The following is a 19938-nucleotide window of genomic DNA, read 5'->3' on the forward strand; positions in this document are numbered from 1 at the left end:
TGGAATAAATCCAGTTATTCTGTGATTTACCCTCCTGTGCCTGACTCCTTTAAATCACCCATCACAGAATCACACACCCGCCATGGAGTCAGCAAGAGAGGAGCACATGCCTGGAGTCGTGGCACGGGTCCGGGAGCATTCGACGATGCTACCCAGCAATCTGTCGGGACCAGCTGGGCGACCGGATCCAGCCACCCGCATCTAGAGGGATCCATATATCCCGACCTAGGGATTTCGACGGGACAGCTGCTCTCTGTCAGGGATTCCTCCTCCAACTGGAGCTATACTCTGGGCTCCCGAGTGGCGCCGCGGTCTAAGGCACTGCATCTCAGTGCTTGAGGCGTCACTACAGACCCCCTGGTTCGATTCCAGGATGTATCACAACCGGCCGTGATTGGGAGTCCCATAGGGCGCCGCACAATTGGCCCAGTGTCGTCCGGGTTTGGCCGGTGTAGGCCGTCATTGTAAATAAGAATGTGTTCTTAACTGACTTGCCTAGTTAAATAAAGGTAAAAAAAAAAAGAAATACTATTCAAGCATCAGCCCGGTGTCCACCCTAGTCTCCTGCCTCTCTGGGAAAGACCTGGCGTGGGCCAACGTGGTCTGGAATGAAGGAGGAGCCGCGTTGGACAACTACGGGGGAGTTCGCTCACCTCTTTCGGGCTGTCTTCGATCACCCGCCCGAGGATAGAGAGGCAGGCGAGCGGCTGGTCCACCTGAGGCAGGGGACGAGGACCGCGCAGGACTTCGCCCTGGAGTTCCGGATTCTAGCAGCTGGGTCCGGGTGGAACGAGCGGGCCCTCATCGACCACTTCCGGTGCCATCTACGGGAGGACGTCCGAAGGGAGCTAGCCTGCCGGGACACCATGTTGTCCTTCACTCAACTGGTGGACATGGCCATCCGGTTGGACAACCTGCTGGTGGCCAGAGGACGTCCTGGAGGGGGCCTGCCTGTTCCACCCCCCCCAACCCGGATCACGAGCTGATGGAGCTGGATGGAGCGGCGATCCGGGAGAGCGGAAGACGACAGCGCCAGTGTCACTCTGGTGGCACGAGAGGACATTTCACTGCACAATGTCGTCAGCGTTCTTTTGGGTCTGGAGGCGGCAGGCAGGGTACTCTCACGTCACCCCAGGTATCGAACACCCACACTCGTTCAGAGCCCTCTGCTGAGCACTGTACCCTACCCATCCACTTTCCTGATTACATTGTAGTTCCCCAGTGTAAGGCGCTGGTCGATTCAGGCTCAGCTGGGAACATTATGGACAGGTCATTTTCACATAGTCAAGGCATTACATTGGTTCCCCTATCCATTCCACTCCCCATCAGAGCACTTGATAGTCGACCATTAGGGTCCGGGTTCGTTAGGGAGGTTACAGCACCAGTCACTATGGTTACACACAAGACTGATCGAGAGCAAGTCACTTTTTTTATTATTGAGTCCTGATTTCCCTGTTGTGTTAGGTCTTCCCTGGTTAGCACTCCACAACCCCACCTTTTCATGGCCGCAGAGGGTTCTCACGGGGTGATCGCGAGAGTGTCAGGGTAGGTGTCTAGGGGTTTCCGTTGGTGCAACCACGGTGGAAAGTCCAGACAGTACCTCCACCGTGCGCATTCCCCCCGAATACCTCGACTTGGCGCACGCGTTTTCCAAAACGCAGGCGACCAAATTACCACCTCATCGGGCGGGGGATTGCGCGATAAACCTCCGGGTAGACGCTGTGCCTCCCAGGAGTAATGTGTATCCCCTGTCACAGGCTGAAACGGAGGCTATGGAGACATACGTCTCCGAGTCCCTGCGGCAGGGGTTTATACATCCCTCCACTTTGCCCTCCGCCTCGAGTTTCTTTTTTGTGAAGAAGAAAGACGGAGGTCTGCGCCCTTGCATTGATTACCGATCACTGAACAAGGGGACGATACGATTTAGTTATCATCTACCCCTCATTCCATCTGTGATCGAATCAATGCATGGGGCACGCTTCTTCACAAAATTAGCTCTCCGGAGTGCGTATAACCTGGTGCGTGTCCGAGAGGCGGACGAGTGGAAGACAGCATTCAGCACAACCTCGGGGCATTACGAATACCTGGTGATGCCTTACGGTTTGATGAATGCTCCATCCGTCTTCCAGTCCTTTGTGAACAAGGTGTTTCGGGACATGCTTGGTCGCGGTGTAGTGGTCTACATCGATGACATTCTGGTGTATTCCGCTACACGCGCCGAGCATGTGTCCCTGGTTCGCAAAGTGCTGGCCTGACTGTTGGAACATGACCTTTATGTCAAGGCAGAAAAGTGTCTGTTTTTCCAGCAGTCTGTCTCCTTCCTCGGATACCGCATTACCACCTCAGGTGTGGAGATGGAGGGAGATCGCTTTTCAGCCGTGCGTAATTGGCCGACTCCAACCACGGTAAAGGAGGTGCAGCGCTTTATTGGCTTTGCCAACTACTATCGGAGGTTTATCTGGGGCTTTGGCAAGGTCGCAGCTCCCATCACATCTCTGTTGAAGGGTGGGCCGTCCCGGCTCCGCTGGTCTGCTGAGGCTGACAGGGCCTTCAGTAACCTGAGGGGTCTGTTCACCTTAGCCCCGGTACTGGCCCACCCCGATCCATCACTACCGTTCGTAGTGGAGGGTGATGCGTCCGAGGTAGGGATAGGCGCGGTCCTATCTCAACACTCGGGCACGCCACCCAAGCTCCGCCCCTGTGCCTTCTTCTCCAAGAAGCTCAGCCCGGCGGAGCAGAACTACGACGTTGGTGATCGGGAGCTGTTGGCTCTTGTCCGAGTCCTGACCGTGTGGAGGCACTAGCTCGAGGGGGCGAAACACCCTTTCCTCGTCTGGACGGACCACCATAACCTGGAGTACATCCGGGCAGCGAGGAGGCTGAACCCTCACCAGGCCAGGTGGGCCCTATTCTTCACCCGGTTTGATTTTACACTATCATACATCCTGGGTACGAAGAACGTGAAGGCAGACGCACTGTCACGGCTGTACGACACAGAGGAGAGGCCCACAGACAACACCCCCATACTCCCGGCCTCCTGCATTGAGGCGCCGGTAGTATGGGCGATGGACGTGGATATAGAGCAGGCGTTAGGCACAGAGCCATCTCCAGCTGGGCTGCAGTACGTGCCTGCTCTTGTCCGTGACCGTCTGATCTATTGGGCACACACGTCCCCTTCCTCTGGTCACCCAGGTATCGGTCGTACAGTGCGCTGCCTGACCGGAAAGTACTGGTGTTCTACCTTGGCTAAGGACGTGAGGGTGTATGTTTCCTCCTGCTCGGTGTGCGCCCAGAGTAAGGCACCTAGGCACCTCCCAGCGGGTAAGTTACAGCCTTTACCAGTTCCACAACGGCCATGTTCCCACTTGAGTATTGATTTCCTTACTGATCTTCCCCTCTCTCAAGGTAACACCACCATCCTGGTTGTTGTGGACCGCTTTTCCAAAGCCTGCCGCCTCCTTCCTCTGTCCGGTCTCCCCACGGCCCTGCAGACTGCGGAGGCCCTGTTTACACACGTCTTCCGGCACTATGGGGTACCAGAGGACATGGTGTCTGACCGGGGTCCCCAGTTCACATCCAAGGTCTGGAAGGCGTTCATGGAACGTCTGGGGGTCTTGGTCAGCCTGACCTCTGGTTTTCACCCCGAGTCTAATGGGCAGGTGGAACAGGTGAATCAGGATGTGTGTAGGTTACTGCATTCCTACTGCCAGGACAGGCCGGGGGAGTGGTCGGTGTTCTTGCCATGGGCCGAATATGCCCAGAACTCTCTCCGTCACTCCTCCACTAACCTAACGCCATTCCAATGTGTTTTAGGTTATCAACCGGTTCTGACACCATGGCTCCAGAGCCAGACCGAGGCTCCTGCGGTGGATGACTGGTTTCGGCGCTCGGAGGAGACGTGGAACGCTGCTCATGTCCACCTCCAACGCGCCGTGTGTCGTCAGAAGGCCAACGCTGACCGCCACCGCAGTGAGGCCCCGGTCTTTGTACCGGGTGATCGAGTCTTACTCTCGACCCGGAATCTGCCCCTCCGCCTGCCCTGCCAGAAGCTGAGCCTGCGGTTTGTGGGGCCGTTCAAAGTCCTGAGGAGAATAAACGAGGTTACCTATAGGTTATTACTCCCGCCAGATTATCGTATTAATCCCTCGTTCCATGTGTCTCTCCTCAGGCCGGTGGTGGCTGGTCTGCTCCAGGAGTCTGAGGTGTGGGAGGTCCCTCCACCTCCTCTGGACATCGAGGATAGTGAAGCTCGGTTGAGCTCCTTGTATTTGTATTGCCGGGTTATTTCCCCCGTGTACCTTGTTGGTTCCAGTGTGCCGGTTTTCCGCACTGGACTGTTTTGACGCATTACTGCGTAACTCTGTATTCCGGAATAAATCCTGTTATTCTGTGATTTACCCTCCTGCATCTGACTCCTTCAAATCACCCATCACACCACGTCACATGCTCATTCAGTGTGTCCATCTCAATTTGTCCAGAGTGGATTCCTGTCATTTTCCTCTCTCCTTCCGCTTTACAAATCTGGGAATAGCAATATGGCGGATACCCAGCAGGAACGCACTTAAACTGTACAGTTAAATTGGTTTCAGATGAGGGAAAGCATACAGGAGATGAAGCTGCTTTAGATCATTGTCCCTCCTAGCCACAAGCAGCTGAATGGCAACATCTTGTGGCAAAACATTATATTACACTCAAAAGCAATTGATGTTGCAAACGCATCAGTTATTATATAGCCTATGATGATCACAATTTGACATTGATTGACAGATTGAAATGAATTATTTGTCTTGTATGCTACTCCACGTGTGTAAAGTCTTTCAAAGCATATTTGTATGGTGTTCATGTATTAGGACTTCTGTATTGACGAACGTTGTGGACTCTTTATCTTGATAGGCTAAGGAAGAAATCTGTGCATTCATATCCATTTCAGAAGCAAGCTATAGAAGTGGCCCAGATAGAATACTTTACAAATTATATCCGTCCCTCTTCCTCTTCCCTTCCTTGGAGTAATCACTTATCCAACATGATTGGATGTGTGGGTAACAGCAAAGAAGGAAGTATGCATTTTAAAGTATTCAAACAGGGCCCGTGCCTGACATGAATAACAAAACAAATTGATCGGTTTTGCATTGAGTAGTGTATTGAAATCAATCTTTACATCCTTAGTACTCTGTCGGCTATTCGTTGAATGAAAACGCATGTCATAATTAAGGGGGCTTAGTTTACTGTTACACCGGAACAACCTCGGTTGTGATTGAATGCAACACTAAGGCCTTTTCCGGTCTCTTTTCACCCACACACAGGAAGAAAATGGTGAGTGGAAAAATAGTCAGAGATGTATCTTACAACATCTATTTATGTATCTGTTTATTTTACCATAGATCGTTGTGATTTACGACTTGTAATCACCGATAATGGTTTCTCATCGATATTGTTTTTGATGTAACGTTAGATGGTGTAAAAAAAACTTGAACGTTTGCTTGCCTATATGCTTGCTGGCTAACTTGCCTATTCAACTAGCTAGCTTGTTACCGGCAAAAGTAAAGTGCACTTTCAACTAAAGCACCCTTTTTCTTCTTTTTTTTCGGGTGGGAAGTGTTTTATGTAATGCTTTATTCACATGACTTAAATAAATGTGAACATGTATAACTAGCTAGCTCAATGCCTAACTACCACTAGGCAACATGGCTAACGTCAGCTTTCTAGCAAAGGAAGCATTGCTAACTGGTTGCCTTGCTTAAAGCAAACATTGAACTAACTACCTAAGTTGCCTAGAAACGTTCCTAGTCCATCTTAATTACCTAAGCATACAGTCGGCTGTACAGCAAATGATTAATTCTCTGCAAAGAATTACCAATCTTGTCAATGATGTTTTCAATACAAATGTCTGAACATATGAATTTCAGTGATTCTCACTTGTTGACTGAGACATGATCCCGACCTCTCCATGCATGCACACTGGATGACAAACATCTCTTTGGCTAACTTATGGACCTTGTGTGTTTCAGACGAAGGGGACATCGTCCTTCGGAAAGCGGCGTAATAAGACGCACGCTCTGTGCCGTCGCTGTGGCTCCAAAGCTTACCACCTGCAGAAGTCGTCCTGCGGAAAGTGTGGGTATCCTGAGAAACGCAAGAGAAGATGTAAGTGCCATTCCTTGAACGATCATTTATGGTTTAGTTATTGTCTCAACATGTTGAATGCTGAGGGTTGTTGCGGCATCTTTTACCGCTTGCCTTATTGACTTGTTAGAATATTTGACACAGTGCAGCATGACACAATTCATGTTTACTACCCAGTGTCTTGTCAATGATGTTCTCAATACAAATGTCTGAACATATGAATTTCAGTGATTCTTACTTTGTGACTGAGACGAGACCCCAACCTCTCCATGCATGCACATTGGATGACAGATCTTTCCCTAACTTGTGTGCCCCCACGTCTGTTGACTAGGAGTGAGAAATCACAAATCAGGATCTCAAAGTTGACCAGCTAACAGATTAACAATAACTTTTTAGTCTATTCTGGAAATGAAGTTGAGGATATTTGGGAACGTTTGCTGGCAAAACCTTTGATCCTGCTTTGTGACAATTCCCTTTGCTATGCCCCTTTTGTGTGTTGACCTGTTTCTTTCTGTAGACAACTGGAGCGCTAAGGCCAAGAGGAGGAACACCACTGGGTCCGGCCGCCTGAGACACCTGCGGGTCGTCTACCGCAGATTCAGGTGAGCACATCAACAGAGTACTCATGTAAAGCCAGGGGTACACAGTCCTGCTGATTTTTGCCCCATTGCCTGGAAAACCAAGGTCGTTCAGTAGGGCACATGGCAAAATGTTTTGCATCTGAAAATGGCATTCTCATTGGACAAGTTCAATTAGGACGCTCTTCCCCTTTCAAAGCGTTTTCTCCTGATTCCTGCCTACTGAATGCGACCCTGGTGTGTGGACTCCAGCCAATCGTTAACATTAGTGCAGGGGTGTCAAACTCATTCCACGGAGGGCAGTGTGTCTGCAGGTTTTTACTTTCAATTATGACCTAGACAACCAGGTGAGGGGAGTTCCTTTACTAATTGGTGACCTTGATTGATGAATTAGTTACAAGGGTGGAGCGAAAACCTGCAGACCCTCGGCCCTAGGTGGAGAAATGAAAACCTGCAGGACTGGATCTCAAGGGCCTGAGTTAATCAAATGCTAAGGACATTCAGGTCATTCTACAATGTGAGAGTTTATTTGTGGTGGTTGACACTGTTATATGTGAATCGATCTCTGCTCCTGAGTCTGGTTGTGGCCCAATAAGCCACTGCTATCTGCCTGTTTGCTCTGTTAAAACTGTTGCTTTGAAAATGCTAGCTGAAATGAGCTTGCCAATGATGTCACAAAATGTCTGAACAAATGAGATCACAGTGATATTAAGATTTTTACTGAGGCAAGCTTCACTACCCCATCAGTTGTGACCTAGGGGTCCCGGAGAAGACTTTTGAAAACCACTGACCTAGGGTCCAGATAGAACTCCATTTATTCTGCCGCATCTGTTAATAGCAATCTGTTACATAGTTGGTTCAGCACTAGCATATGCATCCAACGGACTTTCACAAATAACACCACAACCTGTAAAGACCTATTGTGACTGAATGAAAAGTTGCTAATTACCTTAGGTGAGCCGTAAGGTTACAATTCTAGTCTTCTACATAATGTTCAGATCTTATTTTCTTTCCCTATCCTTTTCAGGAATGGATTCCGGGAAGGGACCACCCCAAAGCCCAAGCGTGCTGCAGTGGCTGCCTCCAGCTCATCCTAGACACACTTTGGATTTACTTGTTTAAATAAATGTGTTGTTGATAGTTTTGAGTCTTGTCTGGGGTTTTTTCAGTATAACATGAATCATCCATGAACTCTTTCCACAGATCAGTGTGAACTGTGCAGTGCACTGGGGTTCACCAATCCCAATTGAATAAATATTTGCACTTATCCTACCTGGCTGTTCTTTTTAAAGAGTGTTTGTCAACTTGCACATTTGGTCCAATTGAAAAAGCATTATTTCCCAAGCCACTGCTTTAATCATCAGTTGACATAGCTTCTAACGGCCATAGAAATGGTATGGGTAAGACAACCTTTTTACAGTATTGTGTGGTGGGATTATAAAATATGCCATTTAGCAGACTTTTATCCAAAGTGAGTTAGGCATGCATACATTGGCAGTCCTTTGTGGGCAAATTATGTCATCAGACTTTGTCATCAAAATAACATACCAGAAGGGGGCATCGTTTACCAGGCTACCTAAATTATTGGGATCATCTGATTACCCCGAGTGTTTGGAGGACGTTAAGTTCATTGACAAAACAGACCATGGGAGGCCTTTTCACACAGATTTATTTGTCAAACGTTCGCGGTGGGGTCTGTGTAAACTATGTGATTATATTGGAGACAGGACATTTCATCTATTAATTTACTGGTATAGTATTTCAAAGTAGCAGCCATATCAGCCAGGCAAACTAATTGTTCTCACTTTATGATAGAACGTTCAGATTTTTCTGCTGTGGCTGTGGCGCTCTTTACCGGAATTGTTAGGATTTTCTTGTGATCAAAACAAAACGACTTATTTTGCTCAAATAGAGATACTGTATAATAAAATTGTGTTCTCTTTGAAAAGATGTGTATGTATTTATTTATCCATGATATAGCCTAGTAGATATAGCTTAAATTGACTAATTTGCCATAATGCTTGATTAGCCAACTTACTTGAATACTGACACATTTCCCAATAACACTATGTATTCTTGTAGGCTGACTATTAGCCTAGTTTACATTAGGTTTGCTATGTATTGCTAATTGTTCTTGTGGTAGTGTGATACATTCATCCTGTTGGTTTCAGATGTCTAAAAAGACCCATAATCCCCATAAGGTAGTGTATGTCCCGCTTGCAGACATTTGCCATCACGGGGTTTTGGCCTACCGATGGGGGCAACAGACCAGCTACGAGGCAGAATAGATGGTATGACCTCTTTCAGAAAGTATTCACACCCTTTGACCTTTTCCACATTTTGTAGAGTTACAGCCTGACTTTAAAATGGATTAAATTGAGATGTGTTGTAACTGGCCTACACACAATACCCCATAATGTCAAAGTGGAATTATGTTTTTCAAAATGTTTATAAAATTAATAAAAAATGAAAAGCTGAAATGTCTTGAGTCAATAAGATGTCAACCCCTTTGTAATGGCAAGCCTTAATAAGTTCAGGATTACAAATGGGCTTAACAAGTCGCATAATAAACTGAATGGACTCACTCTGTGTGCAATTATAGTGTTTAACATGATTTTTGAATGACTACCTCATCTCTGTACCCCAGTCGAGCAGTGAATTTCAAACACAGATTCAATCACAAAGACCAGGAAGGTTTTCAATGCCTCTCAAAGAAGGGCACCTATTGGTAGATGGGTAAAAAATAATCATGTTAAATGCATATCCCCTTGAGCATGGTGAAGTTATTAATTACACTTTGGGTGGTGTGTCAATTCAACCAGTCACTACAGAAATACAGGCGTCCTTCTTAACTCAGTTGCCGGAGAGGAAGGAAACCGCTCAGGGATTGGTGACTTTAAAACAGTTACATAGTTTAATGGCTGTGATAGAAGAAAACTGAGGATGGATCAACAACATTGTAGTTACTCCATAATACTAACCTAATTGACAGACTGAAAAGAAGGAAGCCTGTACAGAATAAAAATATCCTGTTTGCAACAAGGCACTAAAGTAATTCTGCAAAAATATTTGTTATGTTTCGGTCAAATCCAATACAACACATTACTGAGTACCACTCTCCATATTTTCAAGCATAATGGTGGCTGCATCATGTTATGGGTATGCTTGTAATCGTTAAGGACTGGGGAGTTTTTCAGGATAAAAACGAAACGGAATGGAGCTAAGCACAGGTAAAATCCTAGAGGAAAACCTGGTTCAATCTGCTTTCCACCAGACACTGGGAGATGAATTCACCTTTCAGCAGGACAATAACATAAAACACAAGGCCACATCTACACTGAAGTTGCTTACCAAGAACACAGTGAATGTTCCTGAGTGGCCGAGTTACAGTTTTGACTGAAATCTACTTGAAAATCTATGGCAAGAACTGAAAATAGTTGTCTAGCAATGATCAACAACCAATTTGACAGAGCTTGAAGAATTTTGGAAAGAATATTGGGCAAATGTTGCACAATCCAGGTGTAGAAACCTCTTAGAGGCTTACCCAGAAAGACTCACAACTGTAATCACTGCCAAAGGTGATTCTTACATGTGTTGACTCAGGGGTATGAATACTTATGTAAATGAGATATTTCTATATTTCATTTCCCAAAGTTTCTAAAAACATGTTTTCACTTTGTCATTATTGGGTATTGTGTGTAGATGGGTGAGAGAAACACATCTATTTAATATATTTTGAATTCAGGCTGTAACACAACAAAACAATTGGTTAAGGGTTATGAATACTTTCTGAAGGCACTGTATTATGACAAGAGACAATGGCAAAACCTGTGTAACAGTTTTTTCAACTCGCCCCTACCTGGGCTTGAACCAGGGACCCTCTGCACACATCGACGACAGTCACCCTCGAAGCACCATTACCCGTCGCTCCACAAAAGCCACGGGGGAAACAACTACTTCGAGGTCTCAGAGCGAGTGACGTCACCGATTGAAACGCTACTAGTGTGCCATTTCACACTGGTTACACCTGCATAGGCCTATGACATTTGAACTTTGTGTTCATGTAGAAAACATTATTACTAGAAATACCTGTCATTAAATATCGGTCTTTACTACTAATGAACAACAACTTTATTATCATATTTGGCCATCAAATTGTCATTGCATCTTGTAACAAAGAGATTATACACAGTGTCAAAGCCCCAAGCTGTGATCTTGTCAACCAATCACATGATCAAGCAAGAAAACAGCAGAACATCTATGAATCAGTACCTATAGTACAACAGAATGCATGATATACAAAATATACAAAAGGGAGAGCCAAACTCTGGCGTGCTCCGACTCCTACCAATTCACCCGGGAGCTATGCAAGGTGTTCGACACTTCTCGGGTGGTGTCGGGGCACGAGGCCGGGAGGCGGACTACTCCGTGGAGTTCCGGACCCGGGCTCGAGAGGCAGGATGGGAGGAGGCCGCCCTGGTCGTCCTTTACGCGCAGGGGCTATCGGAGGGGATGAATGACAAACTCTCCTTCAGGGAGCTGCCTGAGCGACTGGACGGCCTCGTCGACCTCTTGGTGAGGGTAGACAATCGGTGTCGTGAGAGGGCGCACGAGAGAGGGATGACGCAAGGATGGAGAAGCAGAGACGTCTGTGCCAGGGATGTTGCCTATACTGCGGCCAGGCAGGTTACTGCTGTGACTGGAAGTAGGAGGGCTCGCTAATATCGAGAGGGGTGCTAGCGAGTCAGAACCAAAACCCCAACCCCAGAGACTCCCGGACTTTTCTCCCCGTCAGGGTGCAGTGGGCCCGCACTGCGCATCGGGCGCATGCACTGGTGGATTCGGGGGCCGCGGGAAACCTGAAATACGCGGGGCTGGCCCAAGTGTGGAGCGTTCCGTTACTCTCCCTCTCCGAGCCGGTTCCGGTCATGGGCCTGGACGGCCGGCTGTTGAGGTCGGGCTTCATCACCCAGTGCACTGTCCCCGTGCATGTCCGGGTGGCAGGGGGGGGCTATGGGAGGATATCCAGTTTTTCATTGTAGACTCTCCGGAGTGTCCCCTCATCCTCGGGCACCCCTGGCTGGTCGCCCACAAACCCCGGATAGACTGGTCTATGGGGCGGATCATCCCAGAGGGAGGCTCCGCCTCCGTCCTGTTCCGGTCTCCACCGACCACTCATTAGCCCAAACCACCGTCCCAGACCACCTACCAGTCCTCACCTCTTCCCCAGGTCCCGCACTCCGAACCGCCTACCGCCCTAGCGGCGGCTACAGACTCCGTCACCGGCCCAGACCTGGCAGGCGTTCCCTGGGAGTATTGGGATCTGGGGGAGGTGTTTAGTAAGAGGCATGCCAAGGGCCTACCTCCTCACAGGCCATACGACTGCGCTATCGATCTCCTGCCGGGCGCCATGCCCACACGAGGGCGATTGTTTTCCTTGTCCCTGCCAGAGACTCTGGCCATGAGGGAGTATATCGACGAGGCACTCGTCGAGGGTCACATCTGTCCCTCTACATCACCCGCGGGCGCGGGCTTCTTCTTCATGGGGAAAAAGGACGGTGGGCAGCGGCCGTGCATTGATTACCGGGCGCTCAACGACATCACGGTTAAGAACCACTACCCACTACCCATGATGACGACAGCATTCGAGTCGTTGCAGGGAGCCCGGGTCTTCACCAAGCTGGACTTACGAAATGCCTACAACCTGGTGAGGATTCGGGAGGGTGACGAGTGGAAGACGGCTTTTAACACACCCAGTGGGCATTACAAGTACCAAGTCATGCCATTCGGTCTAACCAACGCGCCTGCGGTGTTCCAGGCGTTGGTCAATGACGTGCTCCGGGACCTCCTCGACTACAGCGTCTTCATTTATTTGGATGACATCCTAATATTTTCAAAGGACATGAGTGAACACCAGCAGCACGTTCGGCAGGTCCTCCAACGCCTTCTCCGTCACCAGCTCTACGTCAAGGCGGAGAAGTGCGTGTTCCACACAGAGACAGTCTCCTTCCTGGGGTATATCGTCACCCAGGGGGACCCACGGATGGACCCAGCCAAGGTCAGCGCGGTACTGGATTGGCCCCAGCCCTCATCCCTCAAGCAACTACAACGGTTTTTAGGGTTCGCTAATTTTTATAGGCGATTTATTCGCAATTTTAGCTCCCTAGCTGCTCCCCTGACAGCCCTCACCCAAATGAGCGTGCGCTCCTTCGCCTGGACCCCGGAAGCTGGGAACGCATTTGATGCGCTTAAGCTGCGTTTTACATCGTACCCGTTCCTATGGCATCCTGATCTGTCCCTGCCGTTCATTGTGGAGGTGGATGCTTGAGATGTTGCGGTGGGAGCAATCCTGTCCCAGCGGTTCCTCACAGATGGTAAGACTCACCCCTGCGCGTTTTCTCCCGTCGGCTGTCCCCGGCGGAGCGGTGTGGGGAACCGTGAGCTGCTAGCGGTCAAGCTCGCCCTCGGGGAGTGGAGGCATTGGCTAGAGGGGGCCGCCCATCCATTCGTCATATGGACTGACCATAAGAACTTAGCCTACATTCAGGGGGCCAAGAGGCTCAACTCGCGCCAGGCCAGGTGGGCGTTGTTGAACACCAAGCCTGACGCGCTCTCCTGGCAGTTCGAACCCGTGGACCTGGTGGAGAGGGATGACCCCATTGTCCCCAACGCCCTGACTGCTGCACAGTTTCGTGGGGAATTGATAGGCTGGTCAGAGCAGCTCTTCGGCGGGAGCCCGATCCGGGCAGAGGTCCATCCATGTATGTTCCCAAGGCTGCGCGGTCATGACTGCTTCAGTGGGCGCACGGGTCCGACCTCACCAGCCATCCAGGGGGCACCAGGATGTTGGAGTTCCTGTGTAGGAGGTTCTGGTGACCATCAGCTGAGGGGGATATGCGCGCCTTTGTGGCTGCTTGCCCAGTGTGCGCACGCAGGAAGAGCTCATGTCAGGCCGCGGCAGGGCTGCTCCGACCCCTGCCCATCCCCAAGCGCCGCTGGTCCCACATCTCGCTGGATTTAATTTCCGCCCTACCCCTCTCTGATGGATACACAATCATCCTGGTCATTGTGGACCAGTTTTCGAAGGCTGCCCACTTCATTTCCCTTCTCAAACTCCTGTCAGCCTGGGAGATGGCTAAGTTGGTGGTGCAGCACATTTTCCGGGTCCATGGCCTTCCCCAAGATGTGGTGTTGTATCAGGGTCCTCAGTTCGCCTCCAGGTTCTGGAAGGCGTTCGCCACCTGCCTCAGCACCTCCGTCAGCTTGTCTTCCGGCTTCCATCCCCAGTCGAACGGGCAGACTGAGCGCATCAATCAGGATCTGGAGGGGGTGCTGAGGTGCTATGCCTCCAGCAACCCAGCTACGTGGAGTCAGCGACTGGCGTGGGCGGAGTACGCCCACAACACCCTTCTCTGCTCGTCCACCGGCCTGTCTCCCTTCCAGTGCCAATACGGGTACCAACCCGAGCAAGAGGAGGAGGCGGCGGTCCCGTCGGTCCAGGCCCACATCAGTCACTGTCGCCGCACCTGGAGGCAGGTACGGGAGGCACTTAAGCAGGCCTCGGTAAGGTCTCAAAATCAGGCCAACCGCAGGCATCGCCGGCCCTGGTTTTTCGCCCGGACAGAGGATGTGGCTCTCCACGCGTTATCTTCCCCTCCGCATGGAGTCCAGAAAGCTGTCCCCCGGTTCGTCGGGCCTTTCAGAGTGGTCCGGCGAGTCAACCCAGTGGCCTACCGCCTGCAACTTCCCCCCACCATGCGGGTGCATCCCACATTCCATGTGTCCCTCCTCAAGCCCGTCGCCACCTGTCTCCTGGCTCCCCCTCCTCGTCCTGTTACCCCGCTGCGCATCGTCGGAGGGCAGCCGGCTTTTACTGTGGACCGGATCCTGGACTGCCGACGGGTGGGGAGGGGTCTCAAATTTCTGGTGGACTGGGAGGGTTATGGGCTGGAGGAGCGGTCCTGGGTGCCCAGGAGTGACATTCTGGACCCAGGACTGATAACAACATTCCGTCTTCTCCACCTGGAGGCGCCGAGGTGAAAGGCTGGGGCCGTTCGTCGGGGGGGCACTGTTACAGGAGGGGGTCGCATTTCCGGAGCGACCCACTAGGTGTCATCCTCCGACAACCTTAGGCACCTCCTCACTCACAGTCTGGACTAATCATTATCTTATTGGTGTCACCTGTGTCTACCTGTTCACCTGTGTATTTATGCCCTCACTTCCCTGTGTTCCCTTGCGCTGTTTTCTCTGCTAGTTCTCGATGCCAAACAGCACTAATCAGTGTCTGATCGCGAGACGTATGTACAGGTACTTGAGAAGTGTTCTCCCTGTTTCATTGTGGTTTTCAGTCATAGTTAGTATTTCGTATGTTTGCTGTCAGCCTGTTTTTGGAGACCAATTTGCTCCTCCTTTATTTTTTCCTGACAGGTCCGTTGTTTTGTATCCTGGTTTTGGGACCACCAGTAAAGATCCTTGTTTCACCATCTTTGCCTACTGCCTACTGTCTATCCTGCACCGCACCTGGGTCACACCTCACACCAACCCTTATACATTCTGTCTGGAGAATAAGTTCAAGATGACCACCACTAGGTGATTGTTTTATCTGCTGTATAGCACAGAAGGACATGGAGGAGACGGGGTGATCGGCTTCTGAGAAATGATGTGCAGTAGGGGATTTAAGGTCATTTCAATTTCAATTCAGTTGAAGTGCTTTATTGGCATGGGAAACATATGTTTACATTGCCAAAGCAAGTGAAATAGATAATAAACAATAACAAATTAACAGTAAATATTACACTCACAAAAGTTCCAATAGAATAAAGACATTTCAAATGTCATATTATTTCTATATACAGTGTCGTAATGATGTGTAAATAGTTAAAGTACAAAAGGGAAAATAAATAAACATAAATATAGGTTGTATTTACAATGGTGATTGTTCTTCACTGGTTGCCCTTTTCTTGTGGCAACAGGTCACAAATCTTGCTGCTGTGATTGCACACTGTGGTATTTCACCCAATAGATATGGGAGTTTATCTAAATTGGATTTGTTTTCAAATTCTTTGTGGGTCTGTGTAATCTGAGGGAAATTTGTGTCTCTAATATGGTCATACATTTGGCAGGAGGTTAGGAAGTGCAGCTCAGTTTCCACCTCATTTTGTGGGCTGTGTGCACATAGCCTGTCTTCTCTTGAGAGCCAGGACTGCCTTCAGCTGCCTTTCTCAATAGCAAGGCTATGTTCACTGAGTCTGTACATAATCAAAGATTTCTTTAATTTTGGGTCAGTCACAGTGGTCAGGTATTCTGCCACTGTGTTTAGGGCCAAATAGCATTCTAGTTTGCTTAGTTTTTTTGTAAATTCTTTCCAATGTGTTAAGTAATTGTATTTTTGTTTTCTCATGATTTGGCTGTCCTGGGGCTCTGTGGGGTCTGTTTGTGTTTGTGAACAGAGCCCCAGGACCAGCTTGCTTAGGGAGCTCTTCTCCAGGTTAATTTCTCTGTAGGTGATGGCTTTGTTATAGAAGGTTTGGGAATCGCTTCCTTTTAGGTGGTTGTAGAATTTAACGGCTCTTTTCTGGATTTTGATCATTAGCAGGTATCGGCCTAATTCTGCTCTGCATGCATTATTTGTTGTTTTACGTTGTACACAGGATATTTTTGCAGAATTCTTCATGCAGAGTCTCAATTAGGTGTTTGTCCCATTTAGTGAATTCTGATGTGTATCTTTAATGGATTATCAGATAAAATTGAGTTAATCATGAACATATAGTTAACATTCTTTGTGGCTAACTGAATTGGGTGTCAGAGTGGTGTGTGTAGATGAGTGGAAGGAATCAAGCGCAGGAACCAGGATGACTTCAACCGTCTTTTTAGTAACGTTCAAACACGTGAACAAAATAGTCGCCAACCCAACCGGGTGGCGCAAAACAATTACGCACAAACACAGTGCGAAAATACACAAGAAAAGCGCACGCAGTGCGAACTCTCGGGACAAGCAACAACGAGAGAAACGTAACCATACAGAGGCAGTCTGACAATAACCAATCACGCATAACACCTGACCCAAACAAACGAAACTAAATAGGGAACATCATCAAACACAAACAAGGGACAGGTGTTACAAAGAGACAAAACCAAACGAACAAGAAACATAGAACGGTGGCAGCTAGTACTCCGGAGACGACGACCGCCGAAGCCTGCCCGAACAAGGAAGAGGAGCAGCCTCGGCCGAAACCGTGACAGTACCCCCCCCTTGACGCGCGGCTCCAGCCGTGCGCCGACCCGGGGCTCGGGGACGACCCGGACGACGCGGAGCAGGGCGCGCAGGATGACCCCGATGGAACTCGGTCAGCAGGGACTGGTCCAATATGTCCCTCCTTGGCACCCAGCACCGCTCCTCCGGACCGTACCCCTCCCACTCCACGAGATATTGAAGACCCCCCATCCGGCGTCTCGAATCAAGGATGGACCTCACGGTGTACGCCGGAGCCCCCTCGATGTCCAACGGGGGTGGAGGAGTCTCCTCAATCTCAAAGTCCTGGAGTGGACCAGCTACCACCGGCCTGAGGAGAGACACATGGAACGAGGGGTTAATATTCTTGTAATCAATAGGTAGTTCTAACCTGTAACTCACCTCGTTCAATCTCCTCAGGACTTTAAAGGGCCCCACAAACCGCCGACCCAGCTTCCGGCAGGGCAGGCGGAGGGGCAGGTTTCTGGTTGAGAGCCAGACTCGATCTCCAGGTGCGTACACTGGCCCCTCACTGCGGTGTAGGTCGGCGCTCGTCTTCTGTCGACGTATGGCACGCTGCAGATGGACGTGTGCAGCGTCCCATGTCTCCTCCGAGCGCCGCACCCACTCATCCACAGCGGGGGCCTCGATCTGGCTCTCATGCCATGGTGCCAGAACCGGCTGGTACCCTAATACACACTGAAAAGGGGTTAGTTGGGTGGAGGAGTGGCGAAGAGAGTTCTGTGCCATCTCGGCCCAGGGCACATATCTCGCCCACTCCTCCGGCCGGCCCTGACAGTATGACCTCAGAAACCTACCCACATCCTGGTTCACACGTTCAACCTGCCCATTACTCTCCGGGTGGTAACCCGAGGTAAGGCTTACCGAAACCCCCAACCGTTCCATAAATGCTCTCCACACTCTGGAGGTGAACTGGGGACCTCGGTCAGACACCATATCCTCGGGTACCCCGTAATGCCGGAAGACATGGGTGAACAGAGCCTCTGCGGTCTGTAGGGCAGTGGGTAGACCCGGCATGGGAAGGAGACGACAGGCCTTCGAGAACCGATCCACAACGACCAGGATGGTAGTATTCCCCTGTGAGGGGGGAAGATCGGTAACAAAATCCACCGAGAGGTGGGACCAGGGTCGTTGTGGAATAGGCAGGGGTTGTAACTTACCCCTGGGCAAATGTCTGGGCGCCTTACACTGGGCACACACCGAACAGGAGGAAACATAAATCCTCACATCCCTAGCTAACGTTGGCCACCAGTACTTCGTGCTAAGGCAGTGCACTGTCCGGCCGATACCCGGATGGCCAGAGGAGGGGGACGTATGAGCCCAACAAATGAGGCGATTGCGTACCTCGAGCGGAACGTACGTCCGACCCACTGGACACTGTGGAGGACTCGGGTCGGTGCGTAACGCCCGCTCGATCTCGCCATCAACCTCCCACACCACCGGTGCAACCAGACAAGACTCTGGTAGTATGGGCGTGGGCTCAACGGACCTCTCCTCCGCGTCATACCGCCGAGACAGAGCATCTGCCTTCCCGTTCTGGGACCCAGGGATGTATGTGATCTTAAACACAAACCGGGCTAGAAACATAGTCCAGCGGGCCTGGCGAGGATTCAGTCTCCTAGCTGCCCGGATGTACTCCAGGTTACGATGGTCAGTTAGAATGAGGAAAGGGTGTTGAGCCCCCTCGAGCCAATGCCGCCACACCTTTAGGGCCTGTACCACGGCTAACAGCTCCCTGTCTCCTACGTCATAATTCCGCTCCGCCGGACTGAGCTTCTTTGAATAAAACGCACAGGGACGGAGTTTAGGTGGAGTGCCAGAACGCTGGGAAAGAACGGCCCCTATCCCGGCCTCTGACGCGTCCACCTCTACCTGGAACGGTAAAGAGGGATCCGGATGCGCCAACACCGGCGCCGAGGTAAACAGGTCCTTCAGTCTCCCAAATGCCCTGTCCGCCTCAGCTGACCACCGCAAGCGCACCGGACCCCCCTTTAACAGAGACGTTATGGGAGCTGCCACCTGTCCAAAACCCCGGATAAACCTCCGGTAATAATTCGCAAAACCCAAGAACTGTTGCACCTCCCTCACAGTGGTTGGGGTCTGCCAATTACGCACAGCTGACACCCGGTCTACCTCCATCTTCACCCCTGACGCAGACAACTGGTAACCCAGAAAGGAGACCGACTTCTGAAAAAACAGACATTTCTCTGCCTTGACATATAGGTCATGCTCCAACAGCCTCCTCAATACTCGGCGCACCAGGGCTACATGTTCTGCACGGGTAGGACTGTACACCAGAATGTCGTCGATGTACACAACTACTCCCTGTCCCTGCATGTCCCGGAAAATCTCATCGACGAAGGATTGGAAGACTGAGGGAGCATTCATTAACCCATATGGCATGACTAGATACTCGTAGTGTCCGGAAGTCGTGCTAAACGCTGTCTTCCATTCATCGCCCTCTCTAATGCGCACCAAGTTATATGCGCTCCTGAGATCCAATTTTGTAAAGAACTGCGCACCGTGCAGTGACTCCGTCATAGTCGCAATCAGAGGAAGTGGATAGCTGTACTTCACTGTGATCTGATTGAGACCGCGGTAATCAATACACGGGCGCAGACCTCCATCCTTTTTCTTCACAAAAAAGAAACTCGAGGAAGCGGGTGAAGTGGAGGCCCGTATGTATCCCTGTCTAAGAGACTCAGCGATGTACGTCTCCATTGCCTTCCTCTCCTCTTGAGACAAGGGATACACATGGCTCCGCGGGAGAGCTGCTCCTGACTGGAGATCTATCGCACAATCCCCCCGTCTATGAGGCGGCAGCTGCGCCGCCCTAGTCTTACTAAACACCAGTTTCAAATCCTCATACTCGGGGGGAATATGCAGTGCTGTCATTAGATTCGGACTTTCCACCGAGGTCGCCCCTATGGAAACACCCAGACACCGCCCCTCACACTGGGCAGACCACCCTTTAAGAGCTTTCTC

General features: G+C 50.2%; 1 protein-coding gene across 1 annotated transcript; it reads left to right on the forward strand.

Moving 5' to 3' along the window:
* The first annotated feature begins 5224 nt into the window (after positions 1 to 5224).
* On the forward strand, positions 5225 to 7841 carry LOC311127190 (large ribosomal subunit protein eL37-like). Its single transcript, XM_084158977.1, has 4 exons — positions 5225 to 5313; positions 6009 to 6144; positions 6641 to 6725; positions 7729 to 7841. The coding sequence occupies exons 1-4, from the start codon at positions 5311 to 5313 to the stop codon at positions 7796 to 7798; spliced, it is 294 nt and encodes a 97-aa protein (XP_084015103.1). The 5' UTR covers positions 5225 to 5310; the 3' UTR covers positions 7799 to 7841.
* Positions 7842 to 19938: the final 12097 nt, after the last annotated feature.

The sequence above is a fragment of the Coregonus lavaretus genome, assembly GCF_964263955.1.
Source record: "Coregonus lavaretus genome assembly, chromosome: 4".
Taxonomy (NCBI): domain Eukaryota; kingdom Metazoa; phylum Chordata; class Actinopteri; order Salmoniformes; family Salmonidae; genus Coregonus; species Coregonus lavaretus.